At 38.3% G+C, this 26034-nt stretch overlaps 1 protein-coding gene across 16 annotated transcripts in view; it reads right to left on the bottom strand.

Moving 5' to 3' along the window:
* Window positions 1-26034, bottom strand: part of Aak1 (AP2 associated kinase 1) — a 165305-nt gene that overhangs the window by 21385 nt on the left and 117886 nt on the right. For 5 of the 16 annotated variants that reach the window (XM_048804173.1, XM_048804177.1, XM_048804179.1 and 2 more), the window contains exons 14-18: window positions 24303-24532; window positions 22298-22473; window positions 20484-20588; window positions 12361-12456; window positions 256-357 (exon numbers count right to left, since the gene is read on the bottom strand). In XM_048804173.1, coding sequence (XP_048660130.1) covers window positions 256-357; window positions 12361-12456; window positions 20484-20588; window positions 22298-22473; window positions 24303-24532 — 709 coding nt within the window. The remainder of the gene's footprint in view (window positions 1-255; window positions 358-12360; window positions 12457-20483; window positions 20589-22297; window positions 22474-24302; window positions 24533-26034) is intronic. The other 11 variants (XM_048804178.1, XM_048804180.1, XM_048804182.1 and 8 more) reach the window with 5 other exon arrangements.

Genomic DNA, 26034 nt, shown 5'->3' with positions numbered 1-26034 from the left:
CTTAACCACTGGACAAAGCATTTTCTGGTACATGCATTGGCCTTCTAAGGAAGAATCTGCTATATTCCATCAAGTTCAGTAAAGTAAGGTCCAGTTAGAAACCAATTTTTTCATGATGCTTTTGCAACTGAATTCTTCACATTCCTGTTCATTCATATGAAATTCATTCTAGGATCTAGGATCTGTTAATCAGACATTTAATTCAAAATACACATACATTTCATGCATGATTGAAGAAACAGATGGTGACTTTACCAATTACAGCATCGGAAGTGCTACCAAAAGGATCTGCCATAGGCAAGAGTTCAGGGAGCAGAAGAGACGTGTCAGGAGATTTGAGTCCCTCAATTAGTTTTTCTAGGTTGGGCAGGGAGGTAAAGAGAAAGCAAAAAAGCAATGAGATATTAAAGCAAGTGACTCACTCATTGTTTTCTTTCTTTTTCATTTTTTATTTTAAGTAAGGGTCTTGTTAATTGCTGAGGCTGGCCTCAAATTTGCAATCTTCCTGCCTTAGCCTCCCAAGTTACTAGGATTACAGAGGTGCACCACCCTGCACAGTATTCAATCACTGTTTTCTATGCAAACACATTTTAGGGGTCAATATTTGGTAAAGGTTCACTATAGAAATTAATACTATTGGTATCTTATTAAAAACAGGTTTTCCAAATTCAGTTTACAAAAGGCTATTTCCCCAAGACAAGTGGTAAGATGTGCTCTAGGTTTGTTTCTCTGCTTGTTTTGAGGTATAATTGACATTTAATAGACATCACCAATTTCAAGTGTGCAATTTGGTGAATTTAGACAAATGTACACATTCATAAAATTACCACTGAAATAATGATATAGAATATTTCCCAACATTTAAAAAAATTCATTGTGCCCCTTCATAGTAAATATGTTTCTCTCACCCTAGACCCTGGCAACAATGGATCTGTCCCTATGGTTTTGTCTCCTGCAGAATTTCCTTTTTTTTTTTCTTTTCAGTACTGGAAATTGAATAGGCAATAATCCTACTACAGAGCTACATCCCCCACTGGCTTTGAGACACGGTCTTGCTAAATTGCTGAGGCTGGCTTCAAACTTCGGACCCTTTTGCCTCAGCTTCTAAGTCACTGGGATTACAGACGTTTGTCACCAAGCCTAGGCCAGAATTTCCATTTTAAATGGAGCCACACAATGTGTAGTCTATTGTGTCTGATTTCCTTCATTTAGCAAAGTATTTTTGAGAATCATCCATGTTGTAGCCTATATCAGAAGTTTGTTCTCTTTTATTGAGGAGTATTGTTTTATTATGTGGCTGTACCACATTTTGTTGATCCGTCTACCAGTTAATAGGCTTCTGGTTGTTTCCAGTTGTCAGCTATGAAAAATAAGGTTACCATAAACATTTGCATACAAAACTTTGTGTATTTGTTTCCTTTTGGGGGGCATAGTTTTCAACCTATTTTTTAAAAATTTGCATTTAGAAACAGTTTATAATCAATTCAGTCTCACATAAGGTAACTTAAAAAATCATTTACTGACTGTCAATGATGTATATGTAACATGTTCCTATTCTTAATTATTCTATGGTCAAATCTCAAAACAGTTGACTTAGGCCTGCAGATGAATTACTGTTGATGTCTGTTCGCTAACAAATAAAAAGACATTAGAAGCCAAAAACAAACAAATAAACAAGAAGCCACCAGATTTGTCATACCTGGTAATTTAATGTAGAGCAATGTATATACATTAAGGTTCTTTCCAAAATAATTCCTTTAGCCCTGATCCATCAACAACACTCTACTTACCTTTAAGTGACTAAAGGTTGAGCATTAACTTAAAAAAAAACAAAAAGAAAGGAATCACAGAATCCCACAGGAAGAAGGGAATTAAGAGCTCATGCCTCTGTTACAAGGAGCCTCAAGTCACAAATTCTAACTCTTGCCCAGTTTAACCAAAATTAAAGTGTGTTTGAAAAAATAAGTGATTTAAAGTTCAAGCATGTATATATAACATTTTAATCAATTTGTAGTCTTCTAGGATGTTGGAAAATGAGCTAAGCGATAAATAAACTGATATTCATTAAAAGGCAGGAATCATATTTTAAGGGGATCATAATTTAAGGTGGTCATAAGGAGCCCAGACATGTCTTCAACTACACAGACCAAATGAAAGAACAGATTCTAGAGTCTTGGCAAGATAAGTTGTTTTGGTATAATTAACACACTGAAACAAAAAAAGAGATTGTTATTTTTATTTATGTGAAGCTAATTTATCATCTTTGGAGCACATGGAATATAAATGTCTTTGAATTATATGACAATATGCTGCACATTTCTCATTTATACCTGATTTACACTGAAGAAAAGAAGGGGAAAAAAAAAGGGGATAGGGTTGTAGCTTAGTGGCAAAGCGCTTGCCTAGCATGTGTGAGGCACTGAGTTCGATCCTCAGCACTGCACAAAAATAAAGGCATGCTGTCCATCTACAACTCTAACAACAACAACAACAACAATGATGGAGAGGTAAGGAAACTTCTCAAAAGCAGGGGGAATAAAACACTGGGGGTCTATTCAACTATACAGTGTAACACTATATCAGCAATTTAGCAAGACCGTGTCTCAAAGCCAGTGGGGGTGTAGCTCTGTAGCAGAATTATTGCCGAGCATATTCAATTTCCAGTACTGAAAAGGAAAAAAAAAAAAAAAAAAAGGAAATTCTGCAGGAGAGAAAACCATAGGGACAGATCCATTGTTGCCAGGGTCTAGGGTGAGAGAAACATATTTACTATGAAGGGGCACAATGAATTTTTTTAAATGTTGGGAAATATTCTATATCATTATTTCAGTGGTAATTTTATGAATGTGTACATTTGAATTTTTAAGATAGAAATAAAAATAAAAATGGTTATTGTTACTTACAGGTAAAAGAAGATGGTTTTCCTAAAAAACTCTAACTCTTCATTATTCTGAACACTAGTCTGTATCTTATTTTTCTGCAAAAAATTTGTCATTTTAAAAAATGAAATTTGCTTCCTTCACTTGGCATTCAAGTATTTGAAATCCTGTGAGGTCATGGATAAAAAGGTAAAGGCCAAAATTACTTGATGCAAACCTTGGGCAGGAATTCTTTCAGAGTTTGAATTCTAGCCTCCCTGGTGATGGGCTGTGATCCTGGTGCAGTTCCTTAAACCTCACGCTATCTCCTCGTCTATAAAACAGAGAGAGCACCATCATATCTTTCTGTGTTGGTCAAACACCATCTCCTCTAAACTTCCTGCCACATTAGGAACCTCCTGGAGCAGTCTGCACTCACTGCTCTTGCAGCCCTTACACGGTGACTGAACGCAGGGAAGGTCTTATTAAGACTTAGTTCATATCCCCTGCCACGTCTGTGCCTTGGATTCATTGGAGAGGTGGGGAGAGTAGAAGATCAGTTGGAAAAAGTCAGGTACTTTAATGAGGGAAGCCATTCTTGCACGTGATTGGGCACCTGCCTGATTGGGTGTGAGGCGATCTGGCCAAACTGTGTCGGAGCTATCCCCACCCTCTCCAGGTGGGAGAGCCTGTCCGCATGGGGGCAAAAAAAAAAAGGCTGTAGGATGCTGACAGCCTATCAGTCATGGAGCCTGGTGGCTGCCCATCTGCATCAACAGCTAGCCCTGAAGTCCTTGTATTATGAATTGTCCTTTTTCTTACATTCAAGGCCAAGTATTAAGGTGAGGCATGGGAAAGAACAACAAAGAGAAGACGGTAGTAAACTTAGGAAACTGCTAGAAGTGTTCAAGATCCAAAACCTCAATCAAGTCCCATGTCAGCATCATGACTTATTGTTATCTAATAAACAAAAACTTCTTAAATTTTGTATGAATCATGGGAAATGTATTCTCTGGATACAAAAGCATAAGCCATCTTCTGGGGAAGTTCATACCAGAAATGCTTAAAGACTCACACTCCTATTCTCTATTATTCAAAGTGACAGATCAATGAAGCAGAAATTATTCATGAACTGCATTTTAGAAATGATTTAATCCTCCTAAGGAATGTTTTACAAGAATTGTTCTATCTTGGGGGCTGGGGCTGTACCAGAGCGCTTCCCTAGGATGTGTGAGGTACTGGGTTTAATCCTTAGTACTGCATAAAAATAAATAAAATAAAGGTATTCTGTCCATCTATAACTACAAAAACAAATAAAAAAAACAGTTATTCTATCTTTGTGTTAGAATTATAAGCCTGTGACCCCAATATATTCCATTGCATGGGAAAAGCAGTAGATAATTCTGGATAGAAGAAAATGGTACACGTTTTCCAACAGTTCCTCATCTGACTCTGATATTTTAGAACCGATTCCAGACTCTAAATGTGCGTGTGTGTGTGTGTGTGTGTGTGTGTGTTTTTGTGTGTTTATAGGAGGAGCTGTGCTTGTAGAAATGAGAGGATACTCCGGATCTGGGGAAGATTTAATTTTTTTTTTTTTAATCGTGATGCTGTACATTTTGGGGACTTAAGCTAAGGTCTGCAAAATTCTGAGAAGTAAATAAGTAACACAAAACTTAAGTTACCTAACAGTTCTAAGATTCAGTTCTTCACCTATAAACAGAGGATAAGAACTAATTTAAAGGTTTGTTAGGATAAAACAGTTGTATTTATCAGAATTAATTTGTATGTATGTATGTAAGTAAAGTGACATATAAAAGGGTATTAACTTCTTTAAGTGGGAGTAATAAGTGGATGAGCGGTCACCACATCACAGATGTTTGAGTATAGCAGAGGACATAGGTAACATTCCAGATCTTCCTCAAATGCCTGGTAGGAGAACAGAACATGCAGAACTTCTATAAAGTGAGACATGGGGAGTAGGCAGCCTGGGCTGAGAGAAGGAAAAGCAAGAGACGTGGTTCTGCTCTAGGTTTGTGCTACACTGTGGGCAAGTCTCTTACTCTCTCTGAATTTCCTTATTGATAAAAATGAAAGTAAACTTAAGAACTCAACCTGCCAATAAATGCCAATTATGTATGAAGGGAAAAATGGGAACAGGAGCTAGTTGCTCAAGAGATGGACTCTCAATATGAAAGTGAAGGGTAAGGACTCCAAGGGAGGGTGCTTGGAGGAAGACACAAGCAGGAGGTCTGCAAAATTTTGAGAAGTAATTTGGCAGGAAGACCCAAGCAGGAAGTAAGTGACTGGACCCAGGGTAGCAGGTCAGTGGAAAAAGCAGAGCTGAGTCAACATATTTTTCAACACACACACTGCCCAGAAGGCACAGCCATGAGAACAGGGAAGGCAGGGAAAGATCTAAGCTCATGGCTCATCACAAAAAAGAACAAATTTCTATTTTCTTCCTTATTATAAAAGTAGTACATATTAATTGGTGAAAATTTGGGAAAAAGAGATAAGCCAGAGGATAAATGTAAATGTGCCTGTAATTCCACTTTCAGAGATATCAACTATTAACTTAATGAATATCTTCCCAGTCCTTTCCTATGAATTTGTTTGTTCAACAAATATTTAAGCATACCCATATTTCTCAGACTAAGTTTTCAGAGACAGAATTGTAAATGAGAAAATAAAACCTTGAAGACTTTCATTATAAATGGCCAAACTATCCTCACAAGAAGTTGTAAGAGCTGATGCTCCTACTAGCAGGATCTAAAGCGTCCATTTTTCTACATCTTCAGAAGTCACAGCATCTTACTTTTATAGTTGGTACTTCCTAGATTCATCATGATGATAAACTTTAAAAAAATTTACCAGCAATTTACATTTCTTCTTTAATGAACTGTCTGCTCACAAACTATAGTGATTCCTATCACACCCCTATTAGTACACCTAGTTCTTTACCAAGTCTCTAGGTTTCCCAGACAACAATGAGTCTAGTCAGGGTAAGAGATTTGAGAAGTGCTTAATGGCTAAAGGATCTGCCCTGATAAAGAAAAACGGACACAGTGGTATATAGATAGGATGGATAATGGAAATAAAGGTCCTTTCTTCTTTTTCTTTTTGCTATGCTAGAGATCAAACCCATGGGCTTGTTCATGCTAGTAAGCTTTCTACCACTGAACTATCTCCTTATGCTTTTAAAGGAAAAGAATTGCAAGTATTTTCAACTAAGGGGAAAGGTGAGAGAAAGTGGGTTTCCTCTTCTAGACACCTCCCCCTTGTTTCCTAAACATAACTCAAGTGGCAATGGGGACAGGGGAGAGAAGAAAGGAGGAGGTAGTTGCTAAAGTTGAAATTTAGGCATAAATCCATTTCAGATTCTCCTCTTATCCCTCCCCTCTCAAGATAGTCTCAAATATCAACTGCAAGAAAGAAAATAATAAACCTTTTACAAATCAGTCTGTTTGATAATTAAAATAACTGTGACATTCTTTTAAATACAAAAACAGATGATTGTACCTATTTATACATGCTAATAAAACCCACGGCTTGCAGTGAACCATTCTGACTCTAATTAGGAATGAGGAGCAGAACAGTGTTAAGTAACAAACATGAAAGAGTTCAATGTATGCCCATCAAAATTGATGATGTGACTGCTATAGCTCTTGCTTTGGAAATTTATGTCATTCAATATGGGGTATATAAACCCTGAAGTCTTGTGACGAGAGAGACTGTTTTTAAAATTTAGCCACTCTATGAGGTGACTGATATGCCAATTATCTTAATTGAATATAGTTGCTCTATATAGTTCCAGTCAGACACAAAACTATCTGTGACGTCTTCATGTTAGAAGCAAAAATCAAACACCATGCCCCCATTTCAAGTTCATCTTAGAAAATTAAATCTTTAGGAATACAAATTTTCCAGAGTAAAAGCACATTAACTGTATACTTAAAAATGGTTTCCATACTATTATTGACGTTGGATTTTTCAATATTACAATACAGCAGTTAGAAATAAGGAAGATAGGGCTGGGGATGTGGCTCAAGCGGTAGCGCACTCGCCTGGCATGCACGGGGCGCTGGGTTTGATCATCAGTACCACATAAAAATAAAATTAAGATGATGTGTCCACCGAAAACTAAGAACTAAAAAATTCTCTCTCTCTCTCTTAAAAAAAAAAAGAAAGAAAGAAAGAAAAGAAATAAGGAAGATACCAGGCAAGCAGCTATGAAAGGAATGCCTATTTTGACCACTGAGAAAACAGCTTCTCTTGCTTAATTTTTCAAGAGATGATAGAGTGCCACGAAACCAAGAGGCTCCTTTTTTTTTTTTTTTAAAGTCTAATTCTAGGAAGCAGCACTTATGTCGCAACTAAAGAGATCAGTATTAAAAAGTTTTTATAAATTTTTTTCAAACCTTTGTGTATTGCTGGTGGGAATGAAAAAAATTTAAAAATAGAATTACCATATGATCCAGCAATTTAATTTTGGGGCATATATCCAAAAGAATTGAAAACAGAGTCAGAAAGTGATATTTGCACACCCATGTTCACAGCAGTATTATTCACAATAGTCAAAAGATGGAAGCAACCTGAGTGTCCAACATGAAAAAAAAAAAAAAGTGGTATTTTTACACAACAGAATATTACTCAGACTTATTACTCCGAAAGAAATCCTGACAAATAACATGGATTAATCTTCATTAGGCTAAGAGAAATAAGGCAGCCACCAAAGGATAAATCCTATATGATTCTCCTTATATGAGGTACGTAGAGTGGTCAAAGTCATAAAGACCGAAGTAGAATGGTGGTTGTAAGGGGCTGGGAGGAGGGAGAAATAAAAAAGTTATTGTTTACTGGGTGCAGAGCTTCAGTTTTGCAAGTTGAAAAAATTTATGTGAATGTGTGTTAATGACAGATTCAAAACAATGTACTTAATGCAAATTAACTGTATACTTAAAAATGGTTAAAATGATAAATTTTAGGTAAATTTTAAAGATTAGAAAATATTTATTTTCCAAGTAAAAATTTAAAAATAGTTGATTAAAAATTTTTTGCCCAATTTTCAGAGAAAAATCTTTTCTATCATACTTTATATTATCTATGACTTACCTGTTCTTTAATATAAATAGAAGAAAATAAATGAATAGGCAGCATATAAGCATCAATGAAAAACTTTATGAGTTTCACTAGTCATACCTTGGCAGTTCTGGGAATATATAAATTCTCATGGCTATGATTTTAATATTCCAGGCATTCAAAAAAAACTCATTTTATTGTGATTTGAAAATAAAAATCGTCTTCAAAACCAACCAACCAACCAACCACAATTACCCAGTGACATTTTTACCCACAGTGTGACAATCCAGGAAATCTATTTTAATGGCTCTCAGCTGTGTAAAAGGTTATAAGAACAAGTTTAATTTTAATAAGAGAAAAATTACTTTATAATTAGGAGTCTCCTATTGGGAATAAGGACCCAGAAGTAGAGTTATAACATCATTTCCCATCTTCATGGTAATTTAAAATGTATACAGTAATTTCAAATACAAGATTTCATTTGACCTTCATGTGTATCCCATTAAAGATAGGTTTTAATATAGCCATTTTAAGAATAAGAATACAATTTAAGTGATTTGACCAAAACCAGCTCACTACTAAGAGGCCAGAGCCCAAGTCCAAATCTATTTTTAAATTTCCCTAAACCTTAAATTTAGCTCTCTAGTCGAAGGTTTATTGATCTGTGAGGTGTCCCAAGGATGAAGAAATGCCCACAGCTTGGGGATCAAGGGCAGCAGAAAGGCAGGTACAGGGCGCACAGCCTCAACCACAAAGTATGATGCTTGACATGTCTACCACCTACCACTCAGGAGTATCAATGAAAATCAAGGGAAATTAAGTTCAAAAATATTTAAAAAGCAAAGTCACTTGAAAGGCATGATTTCCAGGATACTAAGATTCTATGGTCATGGAGACAGTTGAATGTGGAATATGAATGTGTATGCAAAAACAAAAAAACAAAAAACCAAACATGACTGGTGTCCAAAGTGGGTTGGAGATATGACAAACTGATTTTATTTGTTTATTTATTTAAAAAAATTTTTTGGTGGGAAAGCAAATTTGCATTTTGCCCAGGTCCCAAAGAGACACTGATCTCTGAGTTCAAGATGCTAAAGGAAGAGATAAGAGCCTTAATGAAGGAGCTATAACTGAGTGTGCTAGAGGCTGAATATTAAATTAAATACATAATCAAAGGCATAGTGGTATACTTAGCCTAATTCTGGAGGACACCAAGGAAGGATGGGGCTGAAGGATCTGCTAAGCCTAGACACTTCCTTCATCAGCCCAAGGTTTCACTGCTTCCTGACAATGGAGGCCTGTCTTCCTTTGTTCATTTCAAAAAGTGGGTGGGAGGTCTAGCTGGGGGTTGGCACAGACACTGATGGAAGGCTGTGAAGCCAGCAGTCTGGTTGTCTGGGTGATGGGGACAAATATGGAGGGTAAAGGGCTGCCAAAAGGCTTCCAGCCTCAGGTTCCATTTCATTCATGCATCTGATCTGCAAATACTGACAGAGTGCTGACCCTGCCAGGCAGAGTTCTTGGTACTGGTGGTGCAGTGGCGAATAAAACTCAGAAGTTCCACCTGCCTGAGGACACTGACGTTCTGATGAGGAAGGACAGATGATAAACAAAGAAAAACCAGACAATGTCCTGGTACGTGTTATGAAGAAAAAAGCCAAGAAGCATGACTGAGAGTTCTCTTTGGACCATAAAAGGTCAAATAACACTCAGAAATAGAACTTTCCAGGCAGAATACCAGCAAGCACAATGGCCCTGAGGTGGGAACAGGCTTATCTTGTTGAAGAAAAACAAGATTGAAGGGAAGAGTGCTCTGAGCTGAGGTTAGAGGGGGAGCCAAGGGCCACGTCAGTTGGGGCCTTGTAGGTCACAGTAAGAAGTCTGGATTTTATACTTAGTGACATGAGAATTCACTGAAGAACAAAGAAGCTACATGTTTGACTGAAGTTTTCAATAGACAAGTCTCATCTGACAGACTGAAAAACAAAAAGGACACTTGAAATTCTATTAAAATTTCCTATTTTAATAGTTTTTTTCTTCTTTTTTTGAGATGAGGTCTTACTGAATTGCCCAGGAAGGCCTTGAACTTGCAATTTTTCTGCCTCAGCCCATCAAGCAGCTGGGATTACAGGCCTATGCCACAGTGCCCAGCATTTTTTTTTTTTTTTTTTTGGTGGGGGGACTGGGATTGAATCCAGTGCACTCTATACCCCAGCCCTTTTTATTTATTTCAATTTTGAGACAGAGTCTTGCTAAATTGTCAAGGCTGGTCTCCAACTTGTGAGCCTCCTGCCTCAGCCTCTAGAGTTGCTGGGATTATGGGGCACTACACCAGCCATGCCCCGCTTTTCACAGATTTTCCACTAAAATCCAAGAGGAGTTCAAGAGTATATAAAAGTCACTTTGTATTAAAATGTGTACCACTAATACTTTCTTTTTAACCTTATTATTTTATTTATTTTGGTGGGGTTCTTTTTTGGGGGGAGGGGGTCTTTTTTGGAACTAGGGATAGAAAACAGGGCTTTGTGAATTCGAGGCAGGTACTTTGCCACTGAGCTACATCTTAGCCCAACCACCAGTACTTTTGCAGGAATCCTCCAGAATGAAAAAAGTACAGAGGATCAGGAAACAGGAACAAAAACAATAAGGAGGGCAGAATGGCAGTCAGCTGGCTCTGTTGTCCCCAGACTTATCTCTACAACCTGGAGAAAATCTTCTGAGCCCTAGACATGTGCCTCTGGTTCCCCAATCTTGACCCAAAGGACTCCTGTGACAGTTGCAGACAACAGCTATTTGCCCCAGGGCCCTTATTGTCTATCCTGGGCAAAGAGACCATCTTTCTAGCTCCTGTAGCCCATGAGCCATCTGGGCAACAGCAAATCAAGAAGCTGAAAGTGTGTCAAAGAGACAACACCTCTATAACATCTTTCCCTTGTTGATCCCAGGACTGGCAGAACAGGGAGAAGAGAGGCCCAGGGTTTCATTTCCAATCTTCTGCACAAAATTGTCCAAGTATTGCCAGATATAAGTGAAATGTTTAAGAGAAAAAAGGGCCTACATTTGATTCTTTTCTTCCTTTTTCCTTAACCAACATCTACTAAATCATTCCTTGTTGATTTTAGATATTTTTGAGCTATATCCAGGTGCAGCAAGCAATAAAGTTACAAAAAACTACTGATCAAGGCTTCATTTGCTTCTCTTAGAAGGGTCATCAAATTGCCTAATGAAACAAGAGCTATCTCTGTACCCTTGCTGCAACCTGTCTTTGTTAAGTAGAGGGTAGGAATATCACAATCACTTCAAATCTTGAGGCAACCAATTGAATATCCTTAACATTTTGGGAGAGAAGAAAAACCAAACCAATTCCTAAATCAGTTCAAGGTCAAGACTCAGAAGTGGTAAAATTAGGAAAAATGAAGCAAAATGACTGCCAGGTGTGCAAAGGAGTTGAAGTTATTTATTTTTTCATAAAGGCAGACTTTTTTTCATCACAACCCCCCACTTCAGCTACCCTTCCCCCACCAAAAAAAAAAAAAAAAAAAAAAAAGAAGCAAGGAGGGTAGCAGGAGAGAATTTCTGGCATTCATAAGCTCCAAATGGAAAATGTTCAATTATTATTGCAAAAGTAGTTTCAATCAGAACACACTAACCATTTCTTTTTTTTTTTCAGACTGCTTATTTTAAAATCAATTATGTAGAAAATTGAAAGGAATATTTGAATTCCTGCAGTTCAACTTACTTCACACAGAAGGTTTTCAGGTAGTGGTGGAGTCTGGAAGGGAACCTAAGTCTCCAGACTCTCCCTGTCAACTCTTATTATGTATTTTTAGAATATAAAGTAAAAGCACATTACAGAAAATAGAAACTGGACAATTAGTCACCCACAATGCCATCATCATACTATATCCACTATATATATTTTGTTTCTTTTTCTTTCTTTTTAAAATTTTTTAAGTTGTAGATGGATACAATCTTTATTTATTTATTTTTATGTGGTGCTGAGGAACAAACCCAGTGCCCCATGTGTGTGAGGCAGGCACTCTACCACTAGCTACAACCCCAGCCCCTATATTTTGTTTCTTTATCACATGCTTTACAGGTCCCACCACCACATTCTTTTAATCATATTCTTTCTGATACACAGGCCTCCCAAATTACCATAAACACAACTGAGGATAAAAAAGAGAAGACTGATGAGATGGGATCCAATTTGGTATAACATGAACTAATTCGATTATGTTTGCTAAGGGCTGGTACCCTCCAAGATAAGTCTGTCCCTCTTGCTGAGACACAGTAATAACTATACTATTAGGGCTTAGAATTCAGACCCTTTCCACAGGGCGTTTACAATATAATTCTGCAGAGGTCCTAGGACATAAGAATAAAGCTACTTAACCTTAGATCAGCTCTATTCACCCACCTGGTGCATCAGGTACCTGAAGAGGAATGAAAGGATCAGAAACGCTTAGAAGTGGGACAGCAGAATCCACAGTTTGCCCACCCTTCCTTTTCTCAGCTGGTATTGGTTGGAGGGAAAGAGATTAGGAGAGAAAAAAAGAAAAGCAGAAAACAGCAAGTAAATTGAGATGAATTAACCAAATTATAGAGTAAGTCTAACAAAAATTTTTTTAAATGGTACTAGAGATTGAACTCAGTACTTATCTCTTTTATTTATTTTTATTTTGAGACAAGATCTCACTAAATTGCAGAGGCTAGACTTGAACTTGCGATCCTTCTGCCTCAGCCTCCCTATTAGCTGGGATTATAAGTGTACACAAGGGAGTAAGTCTAAATAATCTAGGGTTAACAGCAAAATATCTATGAGATATACTATGTGTTCGTTTATGTTAATGAGATGTGATGAGTACTCAAACCAGGATATTCTTATGCCTAAGCTTCTATGTCTTCCTTGAACACTGTAGCCTATAGGGATCCCTTTCAGAATTCCTATGGGATTATTGTCCATATCATACATTTGGTATGCAGATACTAGCACATGTATATAACTGCTTCCCCTGTACCTATCACCTCTTGGAGGCCCTTTGGGAACTAAGTCTTGTTGTATCATCATAATATTTAATAAAGTGCTAGGCAGACACAAAGGAAGAGGCAGAAATAGAGTTCCTGCCTACTACAAGGGTTAGATAAGCCCTGACCCCTGGACCATACCTACCCTACTACTGGCATTCATTCTATATTTGGCAAATTACAAATTTCTAAAAATCTATATACCCTAAAGAATATCAGAAGAGATCTTAGAATTTTCTAGCACAATTTTCTTATTTTCCAGAAAAGAAAATGAAACCCCAAATTAGGAGACAAGCCAGAAGTCCACTAGCAGAGCAGAACTCAGGTCTCTTGTTTTTTTTATATTATACTTCAGTATTCAGCTTGTTCATTAGTCATAATTTCATTTTGCTTTTGATAAAATATGTTTAAAATGGTTTTTTATGTGAAATAATTAAAGAATCAAAGGAAAGTGCTGTAGGTAGAGCCCTGTGAACTGAGCCCCCAGCTTCCCCTAATGGAGACACATACACAACTGTAGGTCAGCATCACTGGCAATGTGAAATACTGTTGCCTAGACTACTCTGTTTTCAACAGTTTAGTTTGGATCTGGAATGTTCCCCCAGAGGATCCCGTGTTAAAGGTTTGGTCCTCTGGTTTGGCACTACTGGAAGATGGTGGAAACTTTGAGAGGTGGGGCCCATAGGGAAGTTTTAGGTCATTGGGGTTGTGCCCTCAGGAGGGACTATGGGACCCTAGTTTCTTACTCTTCCTCCCTCTTGGACATGAGGTGAGTAGCTCTGCTCTGCCACATCATCCCCACCACAATGTGCTGCCTCACCACAGGCTCAAAAGCAAAAGGAACATGTGACCATGAATTGAAACCTCCCACATTATAAGCCAAAATACAACTTTTCTGGGGCTAGGGTTATGGTTCAGTGGTAGAGCACTTGCCTAGCACATGTGAAGCACTGGTTTCGATCCTCAGTACCACATAAAAATAAATAAATAAAATAAAGTTATTGTGTCCATCTACAACTAAAAAGAATATTATAAAAATCTTTTCCTGGGATAGGGATATAGCTCAGTTGGTAGAGCGCTTGCCTTGCATGAAAAAGGCCCTGGGTTCAATCCACAGTACCACAAAAACAACAACAAAAACACCTTTTTCTCTGTATTATTTTATTAGCTCAGATATTTTGTCACAGTAATGGAAAGCTGAGCAACACATACCCATTTCTACGCATAGTCTCTCTTTGTTTTTTAACTTGTTGCCTGCGTGACCCACACCTCTGTGTCCATCACCATCATCACAGTCCTACATGTAGGAGGTCCATATCCATAGCCCTCTGCTAAAGCTGGATACCTCTGCTCTGTTCTTCCTCCATCCTTCCCCACTCATATCTCTGTCTTCTTTCAGATCTCTCTTTGGAGAGAAATCTATATATTTCTCGATGTCCCCTGAATCCCTCCTTCACACCTGTACAGTATTAGGCTGAATTTGGAAGTCTTGAGGACCAATTCCCTCTCTACTAGCCTCTTTGGCCAGGGGCATCATATGTGTGGCACTTCTCTTCACCTTTCTAAGCCCCACTGTGCCATCTGTGAAATGGGCTTACAAGGATTCAAAGTGTGGGCATTATTGAAGATATATATATGGGCATCTGGCTCTGATCTCCTTCTCCACTGTATGAGGACAGTCCCCTGGGGTCTATGGGCAGCTATGAAGAAACAGGTGAATTTCTTGCTCTCACTTTCTCTACCCACTAATTCCATGCTTCTCCTAACCAGCAGGCTGACTTGACCTTTTTTCCCCAGCTATATACCCCTGAGAATCAATTCCTGGTACCCTAGCCTCTTGCTCTCCCCTCCCCAGTACCCTGTGTCCCCTGGACAGATTCCACTGCTGTCATGGCAGCCACCTCTGCCACCCCAATGCTGCCTCATTGGTTTGAGATACACAATAGCATGAAAGGTAAAGGTGAGATCACTGGATGAACCACCAATTCTCCCAGTCCTTGGAACCTGGCTCCCTCATGGGTTTCGAGACAGATGATGCCTACCCTTACCCAAGAGGCCACTGAAATGTAGAAACTCAGTGTTGTAAGCACAGACATGGAGGAAGAGAGAGCACATGTGACCCTCACTCAGTATGCATACGTCCCCCATCCCAGCTCACCCATATTTGCAGGAGGTACCAGCAATAGGGAAAGACCATATGGATGTCCAGATGTGGCAGAAGAAAAGGAAGGTGCAATGGTGTACTGCCAGTGGGCAGCCTAGTGGCCCGGGCCAATGAAATGGTGGCAAGAGTGCAGGGGCCTCGGGAGGCTCTTTGAAGGTATCTGTTGACTCTCCCACTCACCTCAATGGCTATGTCTTGCCTAATAACCTATCAGCCCCAGTGTGCTAGCAGTTGCTACCACACCCAGCTCAGTGACTGATACACCAATTATGGACTGTAAGTGCCTGTTTACTCCCACTTGAAGCCTGACCCGGGAGGGAGGCAGAGGAGGGAAGCTCACCTCTGACCTCTTCAGGCATCCTATCCACCCCACTCTTAACCTCCTTTCCTCAGATTTCGAATTCCCACTTTCTAACCCTTACCCTTTCCTTGGATTCCAATATTTGCTAGGATGCCAACCTCGTATCTTCTAAACTCATCTGGGACCCTCAACCTCCCTGTTGCACCTTCAACTTCCCTCACTGTGGCCTAAAACTTCCTTCAAACTCTGTTGCCTAATCTCTGAACTGCCTCCTCCGTGGACCCCTAATTCCCTCTGGCAGCACTGAGCAGTTCCTCCAACCCATGTGTGCAGTCCTTTGCTATCTGGCTCCATGCATGGGTTAGTTGAGCACCACCACAGAACAGTAGCTCAAGCAGGTAAATCCCCTCATTCTTATCCCTTTCCAGATCCGCCTACTTATGAATCTTAGTGTTATCCTCTGCAAATAGCTAATCTGTTCTCAATTGCTATAACTGAATTATTAAAGTTGTTTTTTAATTGGGTTTCTTAAAAGCAGAAGGAGGAAGTGAAGGTAAAAAATCATAGCTCTTAAGCCTCTGAAATATTTTAACATGAGGCACAATGAAACATATTTCAAAGAAAAAAGCAAATTACAAAACTGAAAATACAGTTCTTTTTTTAAAAAAGTAAAAATAAAACTCAAGATACAAATACAGTGAAAAGTCAGCAAACACTATTCTCTTGGAGTGGGATTATGAGGGGTTTTTTTTTTTTTTTTTAGTACCAACGATTGAACCCAGAGGCACTTAACCACTGAGTCACATCCCCAGCCCCTTTCTATTTTATTTATTTTTTAGTTGTAGATGGACAAATACCTTTATTTTGTTTGTTTATTTTTATGTGGTGCTGAGGATCGAACCCAGGGCCCAGCACGTGCTAGGCAAGCACTCTATTGCTGAGAAACAACCTCAACTCCAGCCCTTTTCTATTTTGAGACAGAGTCTCACTAAGTTGCTGATGCTGGCTTTGGTCTTGCAATTCTCCTTCATCAGCCTCTGAACCACAGAGAATAGAGGTATGTCCCACTGTCCGGCTTGAAGGCTTTTTAAATTTGTTTGTCTTGCTGTTGTTTTGTGAACTGAACCCAGGACCTCACACATTCTGGGCAAGTGCTTTAGCACTCCATGAGGTTCCCAGCTCCAGGAGTTTGTTGTTGTTGGTTTTCACTCATGAGTTCTTTTTACTTGTTTCTTTGGGCTTTTATCTATTTCTCCAAATTTTACCAATGCACATTTATCAATAGGCAAATGTTTAATATACTAACACACAATGTGAAGTTTTAAACATTTGCCTATTTCTCCTCTAACACAGTTTATCAATATTTTTGTAGCTTTTACCATGAAAATGTTTAAATAGCCCTGTGCCACAGTACCTAACCCATTATCAAATTTCGGGCACAGTTTCTCTTCTGACTTATCGGAAGGTTTAAAATCAATAACAGCTTTAGCTCAGTTAGAACATTTATAGAAAATGGTGCTATTCTTTTCAGTGCTACATATTAATAAATAAAATAAAGATCTATCAACAACTAAAAACATATTAAAAAAAAAAGAAAGAAAGGGGCTGGGATTGTGGCTCAAGTGGTAGAGTGCATGCCTAGCACATGTGAGGCACTGGGTTTGATCCTTAGCACCACATAAAGATAAAAAAAAAATAAAGATATTGTGTCCACCTACAAATAAAAAATGAATATTATAAAAAAAAAAAGAAAATAGTGCCATTCTATGTTTCATGCAAAGGAGGAAAGATGAATTTCTGGGCACATGAGTTTTATTTCATTTTTAAAGAATGAAGGTATTATAGAAAAAAGTTCACACCTACAAACAAGAAAGAAGGGACAGTGCCAATGTTTACAGAAAAATATGTATAAAATGAGGAAAAGCTTGATACCACTATTTCTTTCGAGATGTGGGTGCCCAGGTAAACATCTCTATCATTCTCTAGCTGTGACTTTGTAGAAGTGGACCACTGTGAGGATCACCCAAGATAATGCACAAAAAAGTATTTACCCAGTCACTTGACATATACCACATGCTCAATAAATATTTGCTGTTATTACTGATATAACTGTACTCTAATATGTGCTTGTGACTAGACCTTCAAGTTCCTTAAAGAAACACTGCCATTTAAGGCTTTCAAAGTAAATGTAAAGATAGATGGGATAAGGGACAAAAACAAAGACAAAAGAGTTTCTCTAAGAAAATAGTTCACACAAACGATGAAGCATAGCCATGTGTGCAAACTGAAAATTAGGTATATAAATTGGGGGTGTTGGGCTGAAGCTATAGCTCAGTGGCAGAGCACTTGCCTAGCATGTGTGAGGCACTGGGTTTGATCCTCAGAACCATATAAACAAATAAAACAAAGGCATCTGTTCATCTACAACTACAAAAAAAATTAAATTAAAAAATTAAAAAAAAAATGGGGGTGGTATGCTAGTGGTAGATGGAAAATAATTAAAGGAACTCTGAGGTTAACACTGGTGAATCTAAGCTCCTGTGCTTTGGCAAAAAACCCACCATTTACCTTGCTCTCAATCATTTAGCTTATTTGTACTAAGCCAAATATTGTACTAAATGCTAAGATGCTGTAGCAAAAAACATTCTCTGAGAGCTTATACACAATCCATCTTCCAGGAAAACTCTACCCCACTAAGAACTATGGTGGGTTGTAATTATAATGTTCTATTTCAAGCACAATGGTTGATGCTTTAAACATTTGGTCAACCACCATGAATAACTGGTCTTGAATTTTTGTGTTATTGTTGGTACTGGGGATTGAACCCAGCTGTGCTGTACCACTGAGCTACATCCCCAGCCCTCTTTTTGTTAATGTTTTCAGACTGGGTTTCACTAATTTGCCTAGGCGGGTCTTGAATTTGTAGCCTCAGTCTCCCAAGTAGCTGACATGATAGGTGGGTGTCACCATACACACCTTTTATATTCCTTAAGTTTTATTTAAAGTTCAAGGATAGCATGGGAAGCTTAGGGAAATCCTGTCTCAAAATGAAGTAGAAAAGGCTGGGGATGTAGCTCAGTGGTAAAGCATTTGCCCCCAGAATGCAAGAAGCCCTGCAGTTAAATCCCCAGTGCCACGAAAAACAAACAAAAAAGACAGAAATGGTAGGTTTTTATAAATCTAAAAGTTGTCTTTAAAAAGATAATAAAATAGCAAACCTTTAGTTAGTTACCAAGAAAAACACAATCCATACAATTAAAAATTGATGTACAGAAAAAATACTTCAAAGGGTTGTCAAGAGGGTCGGACAAGATCATACAGAGTACACACGACAAATCGGGAAAATGTTTACATTACATGACATAAGAAGAGCTCCTATAAATTAATAAAGAAAAGAATCAGCCCAGAATATCAAAAAAAGCAAAGGACACAAACAAAATCAATCCCCAAACAAATAAAAATGTCCAGAAAACAATATCCTCTGTCTCTGGGCTGGGCAGGGCAAGGCAATAGTGGGTAAAGTTACTCTCATTCAATGTTGATGAAAAGAAAATATGTATAGCTTTCTTGGAGGGCAATTTGGAAATATGTATCAAAAGCCCTCAAATACAGTATCTTTTAATTAACATATAATCTCTTAGAAATTATTTAAGAATTTATACAAGATAGAAAAAAAGTTTGTTTTAAGAATGCTTACATGATAAAAAAAATTGGTAATAATATTAATATTTAGAGAAGAGATATTTCATAAATGTTACTATTCTTCCATTAAAAAGTTATTTATTAATATTTATTGACATGGAAAACTACAAATTCCCATAGGTCATTTACAAAATGATAAAAATGGACCACAGTCAACCAGTAATAACCTACAGCAGACTGCAAAGACCATACTGATTATAGTGCAGTTAAAACATACCCTAAGTGATTCCTAGTTAAGAAGAAACTAAAACTTCAACTTAAGGCAAGTCCAGAAAATCATGAGAATAATGCATCACACACCAAAAACTATGGAATGGATGCAGATGTTCTAACCAGAAATAAATTTATGAGGTTAAAAACACTAAGCATATCAAATTCTATATCCTACAAAGAATATAATCAATCACAAGCTCATGTCCATTACTAAAGCATTTAAAATAGTAAAACAGTAAAATCAAAATAATGTTTAAAAAAAGAGGTACGTAGTTATATAACATCAGAATCTAGTCATATAAAGGAATTCAATGCATACATTTTTAAAATGACATTTTAGGAGTTTCTTTAATGAAGAGAGGAAAATTTGCCAGACTGATTAAGTGAAAAAAAAAAAATCAGGTTTTAAAATATGACTGTAAAGATGTTCAACAGAGTCTTATCTCTGGGCCTAAAACAGCACAAGATGTGGTCACATGTATTTTGGTGAGAGCTATTTTTCGTTAGATTCACAAAGATATCTGTGACCCTAAACAAGTTAAATGCCTAACAGACATCAAAAATGGTATCTCTGTGCTACCTCTCAGTGGTTAGATCATGGGGGATTTTTAAATTTTTCTCTATAAATTGCTATAATGTATAATAAATATGCATAATTTTTATTAATAAAGAGGACAATAGATCTCTTATTATTTTGCTTCCATTGTTTTTAAAAAAACCTTATTAGAAAATTCCTCCTTCTCCCCCAAAGCACCAATATACAAAGCTTAGTAGAGTCTCAGGTTCAGACAGATCATCTAATTCTTAGATTCTTGAATTTACCCCAAAGAACCTAAGCAATGACAGGAGATTACCAGAGTGGTGCTCCTCAAATTTAGAAATATTGTTTAAGAAATGTCCTGAACTAGAGAGAGCAAATCTGGCAATATCACTGCCAGATCATTGCACCAGTTTAATTCAAAGTGATTCTAAATCTTTCTCTATCCCTTTTCAATTGGACCATTTTTGAATGAAGAAAAACATATGAGTTATTGCCAGGAGCTGGGGTTCAGGGGCATGTGATAGCTATCTGTGAAGAGAACAATGTCAAGGTGACAATAGAGAGCCTCTTGTCTCAGGCGAGTGCCACACTTACCAGTTCCAGAAGAGAATGAGGAAGCAGCAAAAGCATCACCTTGGGTTGACTGGAAACCTGGGATCAAACTCTCAGCTGAGCCGCCAAGCTTTACAGGATGTTTGCCTGGAGATACAAAATACCATTAGGTTCATTCTAGCAGAATCCTGTGATGCATCTACAAATGGTGGAGGGGAAAGGCACCCTCTGACTGCCTTTCAGACTCCTCTTACTGTATTACTGCAACATCTTGGCTATTCACAGGTCCTGTCTAGTCATTGCAATAACTGAGAAAAGGAAGGAAACTATTAAGAATCAAAAGAGACAACACATGGGTTTTGAAAGATGAAAAGAATTCTGGAGACTGGTTGTGCAACAGTGTGAATGAACTTAAAATTACTGAAATATATATTTAAAATGGCTATGATGGTAAATATTATGTTTTGTGTATTTTACCACAATTAAATGTTTTTTATTTTTCGATTTTTTAAAAAATTTTGCAATAGGGTTTCTTTAAGTTGTCTAGGCTGGTCTGGAATTTGTTATCCTCTTGACTCAGCCTCTTGAGTTGCTGGGATTACAGTGTGCACCACCATGCCTGGCCACAATTACGTTTTTTAAGTAAATTAAAAAAAAAGAATAAAAAGAGTGGGAGCGGGGAGAGCAGGCACATGAGAGAGAATGTGAGTGAACACAGAGCTCAAGCCTTAAAGCACAATTTCATTCCTCAAAGCAGAATACCTCCAGCCTTCACTGGGAATCTACTTACAACTTGGTTTTAAGGATTTGTGTTAAGGATCTGTTTTCCACGTTGGAAGCATTTTAGAAGTGAGAAGTGGTAAAGATGGCAGTAGTGTTATGTGAACAGAAAGGAGACAGAAAAATCACTAAAAATAGGAGAAATTTAAAAAAGAAAAAAACTTGAGGTTGGTTATGCACAAAAACTACAGTTTCGACAGTCCATTAAGGTACTTATGTTTGCAGTTCAGAACGATAATTGGCACAGATAACAATGAAAGTGAGTTGCCAAAAAAGGTTAAACCTTATATCCTATATTCTGTTTAAAAACTCAGGAAAATAATATGAATAATAAAAAAGATTGCTACAAAATAATAGTTAAAGCTAAAATGTTTGGTCAACAGGTTATTGTTACAAAATAATAGTTAAAGCTAAAATGTTTGGTCCTCTTGGTTCTGGTTATACCTTTACCTGTGCTCTTGTGTACACCGAGGGACCTCTTTTCCAACTGCATATTAGAAAATTTCCACAGATATACCTATTGTTCCAAAGTGTGTGCATGTGCCTGTGTGTGTGTGTGTGTCCATCCTGCCTTCCAAATTAGACTATGAGTTTTCTGGACAGAATTGTATCTTTTTAAAAAATAAACTCTCCTTTCGGTGGTCAGTCAACAATAATATAGAACATTGAAAACAGTGAGAGAATCAGTGTCCATGGGAAGGCATAGGTTCATGGACAAGCAGTCATTACTTTCTGGAACAATAAACCCACCTACAAGAAGGGCACCATCACAGTCCCCAAGGAGTGAACCTGATTGACAGATCGATGCCACTGAATTGCTTTCAATTTTCTTCTTTAATGCTCCCATTGTCCTTGCTGCTACCCACCACAGGTCAGGATTTCCTGAAAATACCTCAATGTTCTGGTAAAAATAAAAGTTGACTTATATGCATATCTGGAAATCAAGCCTTTGGGGACAGGCCCAAGCCAACATTTTCACAAGCACATCCCTCTAGAGCTAACATTCCAACTCTTGCTTATTTCTCGGCATAGAGAATTTACAGGCAAGAATCACAAAAAAGGCATGGCTTCCTCACCTTCCCCCAGCTTGGCAAAGTCCTTGTTCAGCAGTTCCTCAGCCGTAAGTTTGGAGAAATTGTCATCATCAAAGGGATTCCACGTAGAACCTTCTGAAGGATTATAGACATTTTGTTGGGAGGTGCGAGGAGATCCTGATGGAGTGGTGGTTGCAGACCTAGGTAGGTTCCCACCCCCACGAGACAAAAAGACATATAAAAGTTGAACCAAACAAAAAGAGTCAAACTACTTTTTCTTTGTTTTGGGATAAAATTTTTTTTAGAGGTAATTTATCATTTCCCAGTATTTTTCTAAAGGGGCTTTCTACAAAGTTTCCATGGACACCCTTTCCACTCAATGACATGAAGGTATCCTCTCCTTCATCACTCTTTCTGTCCCACTATTTTTTTTTTTTTTTAATCTCTTGCTTGGTTTTTCAGTCTTGTCTGCAAGGCCTTTCAGTTTAGGATCCCAAAGGAACCTGTTGTTAGGCTTGTGCATCCTATGGAGACCAATATAAGAGCTCCCACAACCAAGTCTTGGAGGCTCTGAGACTGAGACCTTTGTAGGCTGCCTCCATCTTCCAGGATCTAGCAGCCATGGCATTAAGAGACACCATCACAATTAAAGATAAATGAAAATGGCTACTATCATTTTGTGTGTCTAGGTATCATTACCTAGTTTTCTTTTAAAGTCTTTCTTGAATTCATTTAAAGATTTTTAACTTCAGAGTTCACAGTTCCAAGAAAGATGAGTATCTGAAACTACATTTACTCAACACTCATCAAAGTCTACTTTATGTCAGGCACAGAGCCAGTCACTAGTTTACAAAAATTGACTGAGGCATGATCCTCATCTTGGAGAACTGGCAGGTACATCAGCCAGACACATGAATAATTAATGATAAAACAATGTGATACATGCTCAATAAAGGCCCAGACGCAATGACATATCAGAGGAAAGGTCAAAGAAAAGGCAACCCCTGACATTGATCTTGATGAAAAAAGTGAGCATTTCCTAAGGGAGGAGAACAGCAGCAGTCCCGGGAGAGGGCTTGGGATGAGCCAAGAGCTCATGAAGGTAGACATTGGCAAGTCCACTCATGTACAGAGCAGGCATTCCTGGGGTAACCAGTGAGTTCAGATAGCATCCCATGGACAATGAGGACCAATGAAATATTTTCAGCATGGAGACACTTGGTCAGATTGGGAGTTTAAATAACACACTGTATTGCATGTAACAAATAAGAGAATGGAAACAGTGGGCCATATAGAAATTTAAAAAAAATTTTTTTAGTTGTAGATGGATACTATACCTTTATTTTATTTATTTTTATGTGGTGCTGAGGATTGAACCCAGTGCGTCCCACCTGCTAAGCAAGTGCTCTACCACTAAGCCACAACCCCAGCCCCAGGAAATTGTTTCTTCTGAACAGAACAGTACATATACTACAAACAATTCCCTTTCTTATAAAGGAACACCTGTGCAGGGAGAATTGTGGAGGAGATGCACAAAGAACAGACAAACACATAAGGGGGAGATGCAAACAGAAAGAAGGATTGCAGACAAAAGGAATGCCTACCCCTTTCTGCCATCTTCTTTAATAACCCAAAAAGTTACATATTACCCACCACCAGTGACTATACTTTGATCAGTATTCCTTTAACCTTGAGTGCTAGCTAACTGAGATAAGGTCCAGGTTAATGCAAACACAGAGCCTCTCTCCTTCAAAGTATGTCACTATGTAAACCAGGTAGTGCATCCACATAGTTATCTTAATAGCCTCAGCAGGGACTAGCTGGGCATTCCAATGAGGGTGCCAGTTCCCCCCAGGGTGTCTGCTCACCGGGGGAACATTTCTCTATTTCCATGGTCAGAATACCTACACTTTCTTCCTAAACACAGACACACACTACTATATATACATCTACACACACCCATATAGTTATTGGAAAGCATTACACAAAACACCCATGATAGACCTTGCCCACAAAGTGAGAAGAACAAAGGGGAAGCACCACATACTTGGATTTATTGAGACTGGCCTCAGCTGCAGCTGCCTGGAGCAGCTGAGTGGATTTGCTGGCAGGGACCCCAAACACAGCACTGTGGGTGACGTCACTGAGAATCCGCCTGTGCCCAGCTCGTTGGGTTTTGGGGGATGATGGAGGAGTCAGAGATCCAAGTTTCTGTCCCTGGATGGTAGGAGGTGGGGTTGTTTGAACCTTTGGCTGTTGTCTTACTGGGGCTTGAAGCTGTTAGAGAGATAGAGAAGTGTTTTATTATTTTTTTTTTAAAGGAGGAGGAAAAGGAAAAGGAAAAACAAATAGATAAGCAAAACAACAACAAAATGCCACAAGTGAGCTAACATAGGACTCAAATGGTTAAGTTTACCAGTAATACTCAGAAAGAAAGAACAAAAAGAAAAAGCTTCTACAATCTGGGCTGCAACTTTTAAGACTGATTCCAGTATAATATTTGATTGTTTTTTGTTTGTTTGTAGGTGGGGATCAAACCCAGGGCCTTGTGCATGCAAGGCAAGCACTCTACCAACTGAGCTATATCCCCAGCCCTGATAATATTTGAATTTATACATAAATCCAACCTATTACCCATCAATAATATACAAGGTAACCAAATGTAATTCTGCCCACAGAGGAAGATTCAGAAGCTATTCCTAGTTCTAAAGGTCTAGAATGTATCTTTAATGACCTCTTTCTGCTTTTGAGGTCACACAGCAGCTTGTTCAGAATGCTTCCAAAGGGCAGGCAATAGACCCTACCTTCTACCACAGTTAGAAGTCAAAGAAGACACACCTCTAGCAAAATACATTTATGCTAAATGATTTCTGCTAAGCAGTCCCTGAGACTCGCCATAGCTGTGACAAGAGTGAGTCAGATGGAATTCTACTGTGACTGAAACTGGTAGTGCTTTTACTGTGCTGTTATTAAAGCTCTTCGTTTCATTGATGGGATGAGTCTACAAGATCCTGTTTCTGTGGTAACCTCTGAGAAAATGTACAGCATTGATTTAGTGGGAGTTATCTGCTCCAATCTTTAGTTTAGAAATGACATAGAAGAACCAACAGAAAACATAATAAGAAACAAAAACACCTTTCTTGATGATGACTCAGCTGACAACATAAGGACTCTAGAGATGTGGACCATTTTTAGGAGGGCCAAACTGCTACTAAAGAACAATAAACAAGGAGAACATCCTAGTGGTCCTTCAGCATACATCATCTATATCTAGGAAAATGAACAAAACAATGTTAAGAAACTCACATAACCCATTTCCTTAATTCTGTCAATCTGAAGATAAATGACTTAGGATATTTAATGCCCCATGAATTTAAGTATCCCTTCCCTCAAGTCCCTCCTCTCATATTAAAGCTGCCTCTCCATGCTCCATGCTGCAGCCTGGTTCCCATGTTCGGTCCCTCCAGAGGTAGACCTTGAAAGCTCAGGGAAACCAGAGTATTCAGCTATTTGGTTCAGAATACTTATAGCATAGGACACTGACTGTCCTTATGTCATCCTTAGGACATGGAACATTTAGTGAGGCAGACGATGTACAAGTGCCAGTGTACCAACTACCTCATCAATGGGCAGAATGATACAATCATAGTGTTCCAGTATCAACTGAACTGAGACAAGAGTAGCACAGTTTCTGCTGAGGGAAAGCAGAGTGCTATTGAAGACCAGAGCTCCAGCCCCACCACTTCCTCTGGGGGTCCAGAGTTGCTCCTATACCAGCC

The sequence above is a fragment of the Marmota marmota genome, unplaced genomic scaffold (genome assembly GCF_001458135.2).
Source record: "Marmota marmota marmota unplaced genomic scaffold, marMar, whole genome shotgun sequence".
Lineage (NCBI taxonomy): Eukaryota > Metazoa > Chordata > Mammalia > Rodentia > Sciuridae > Marmota > Marmota marmota.
The sequence above is the reverse complement of the archived record's forward strand: the minus strand, read 5'-3'. Positions and strand labels throughout refer to the sequence as shown.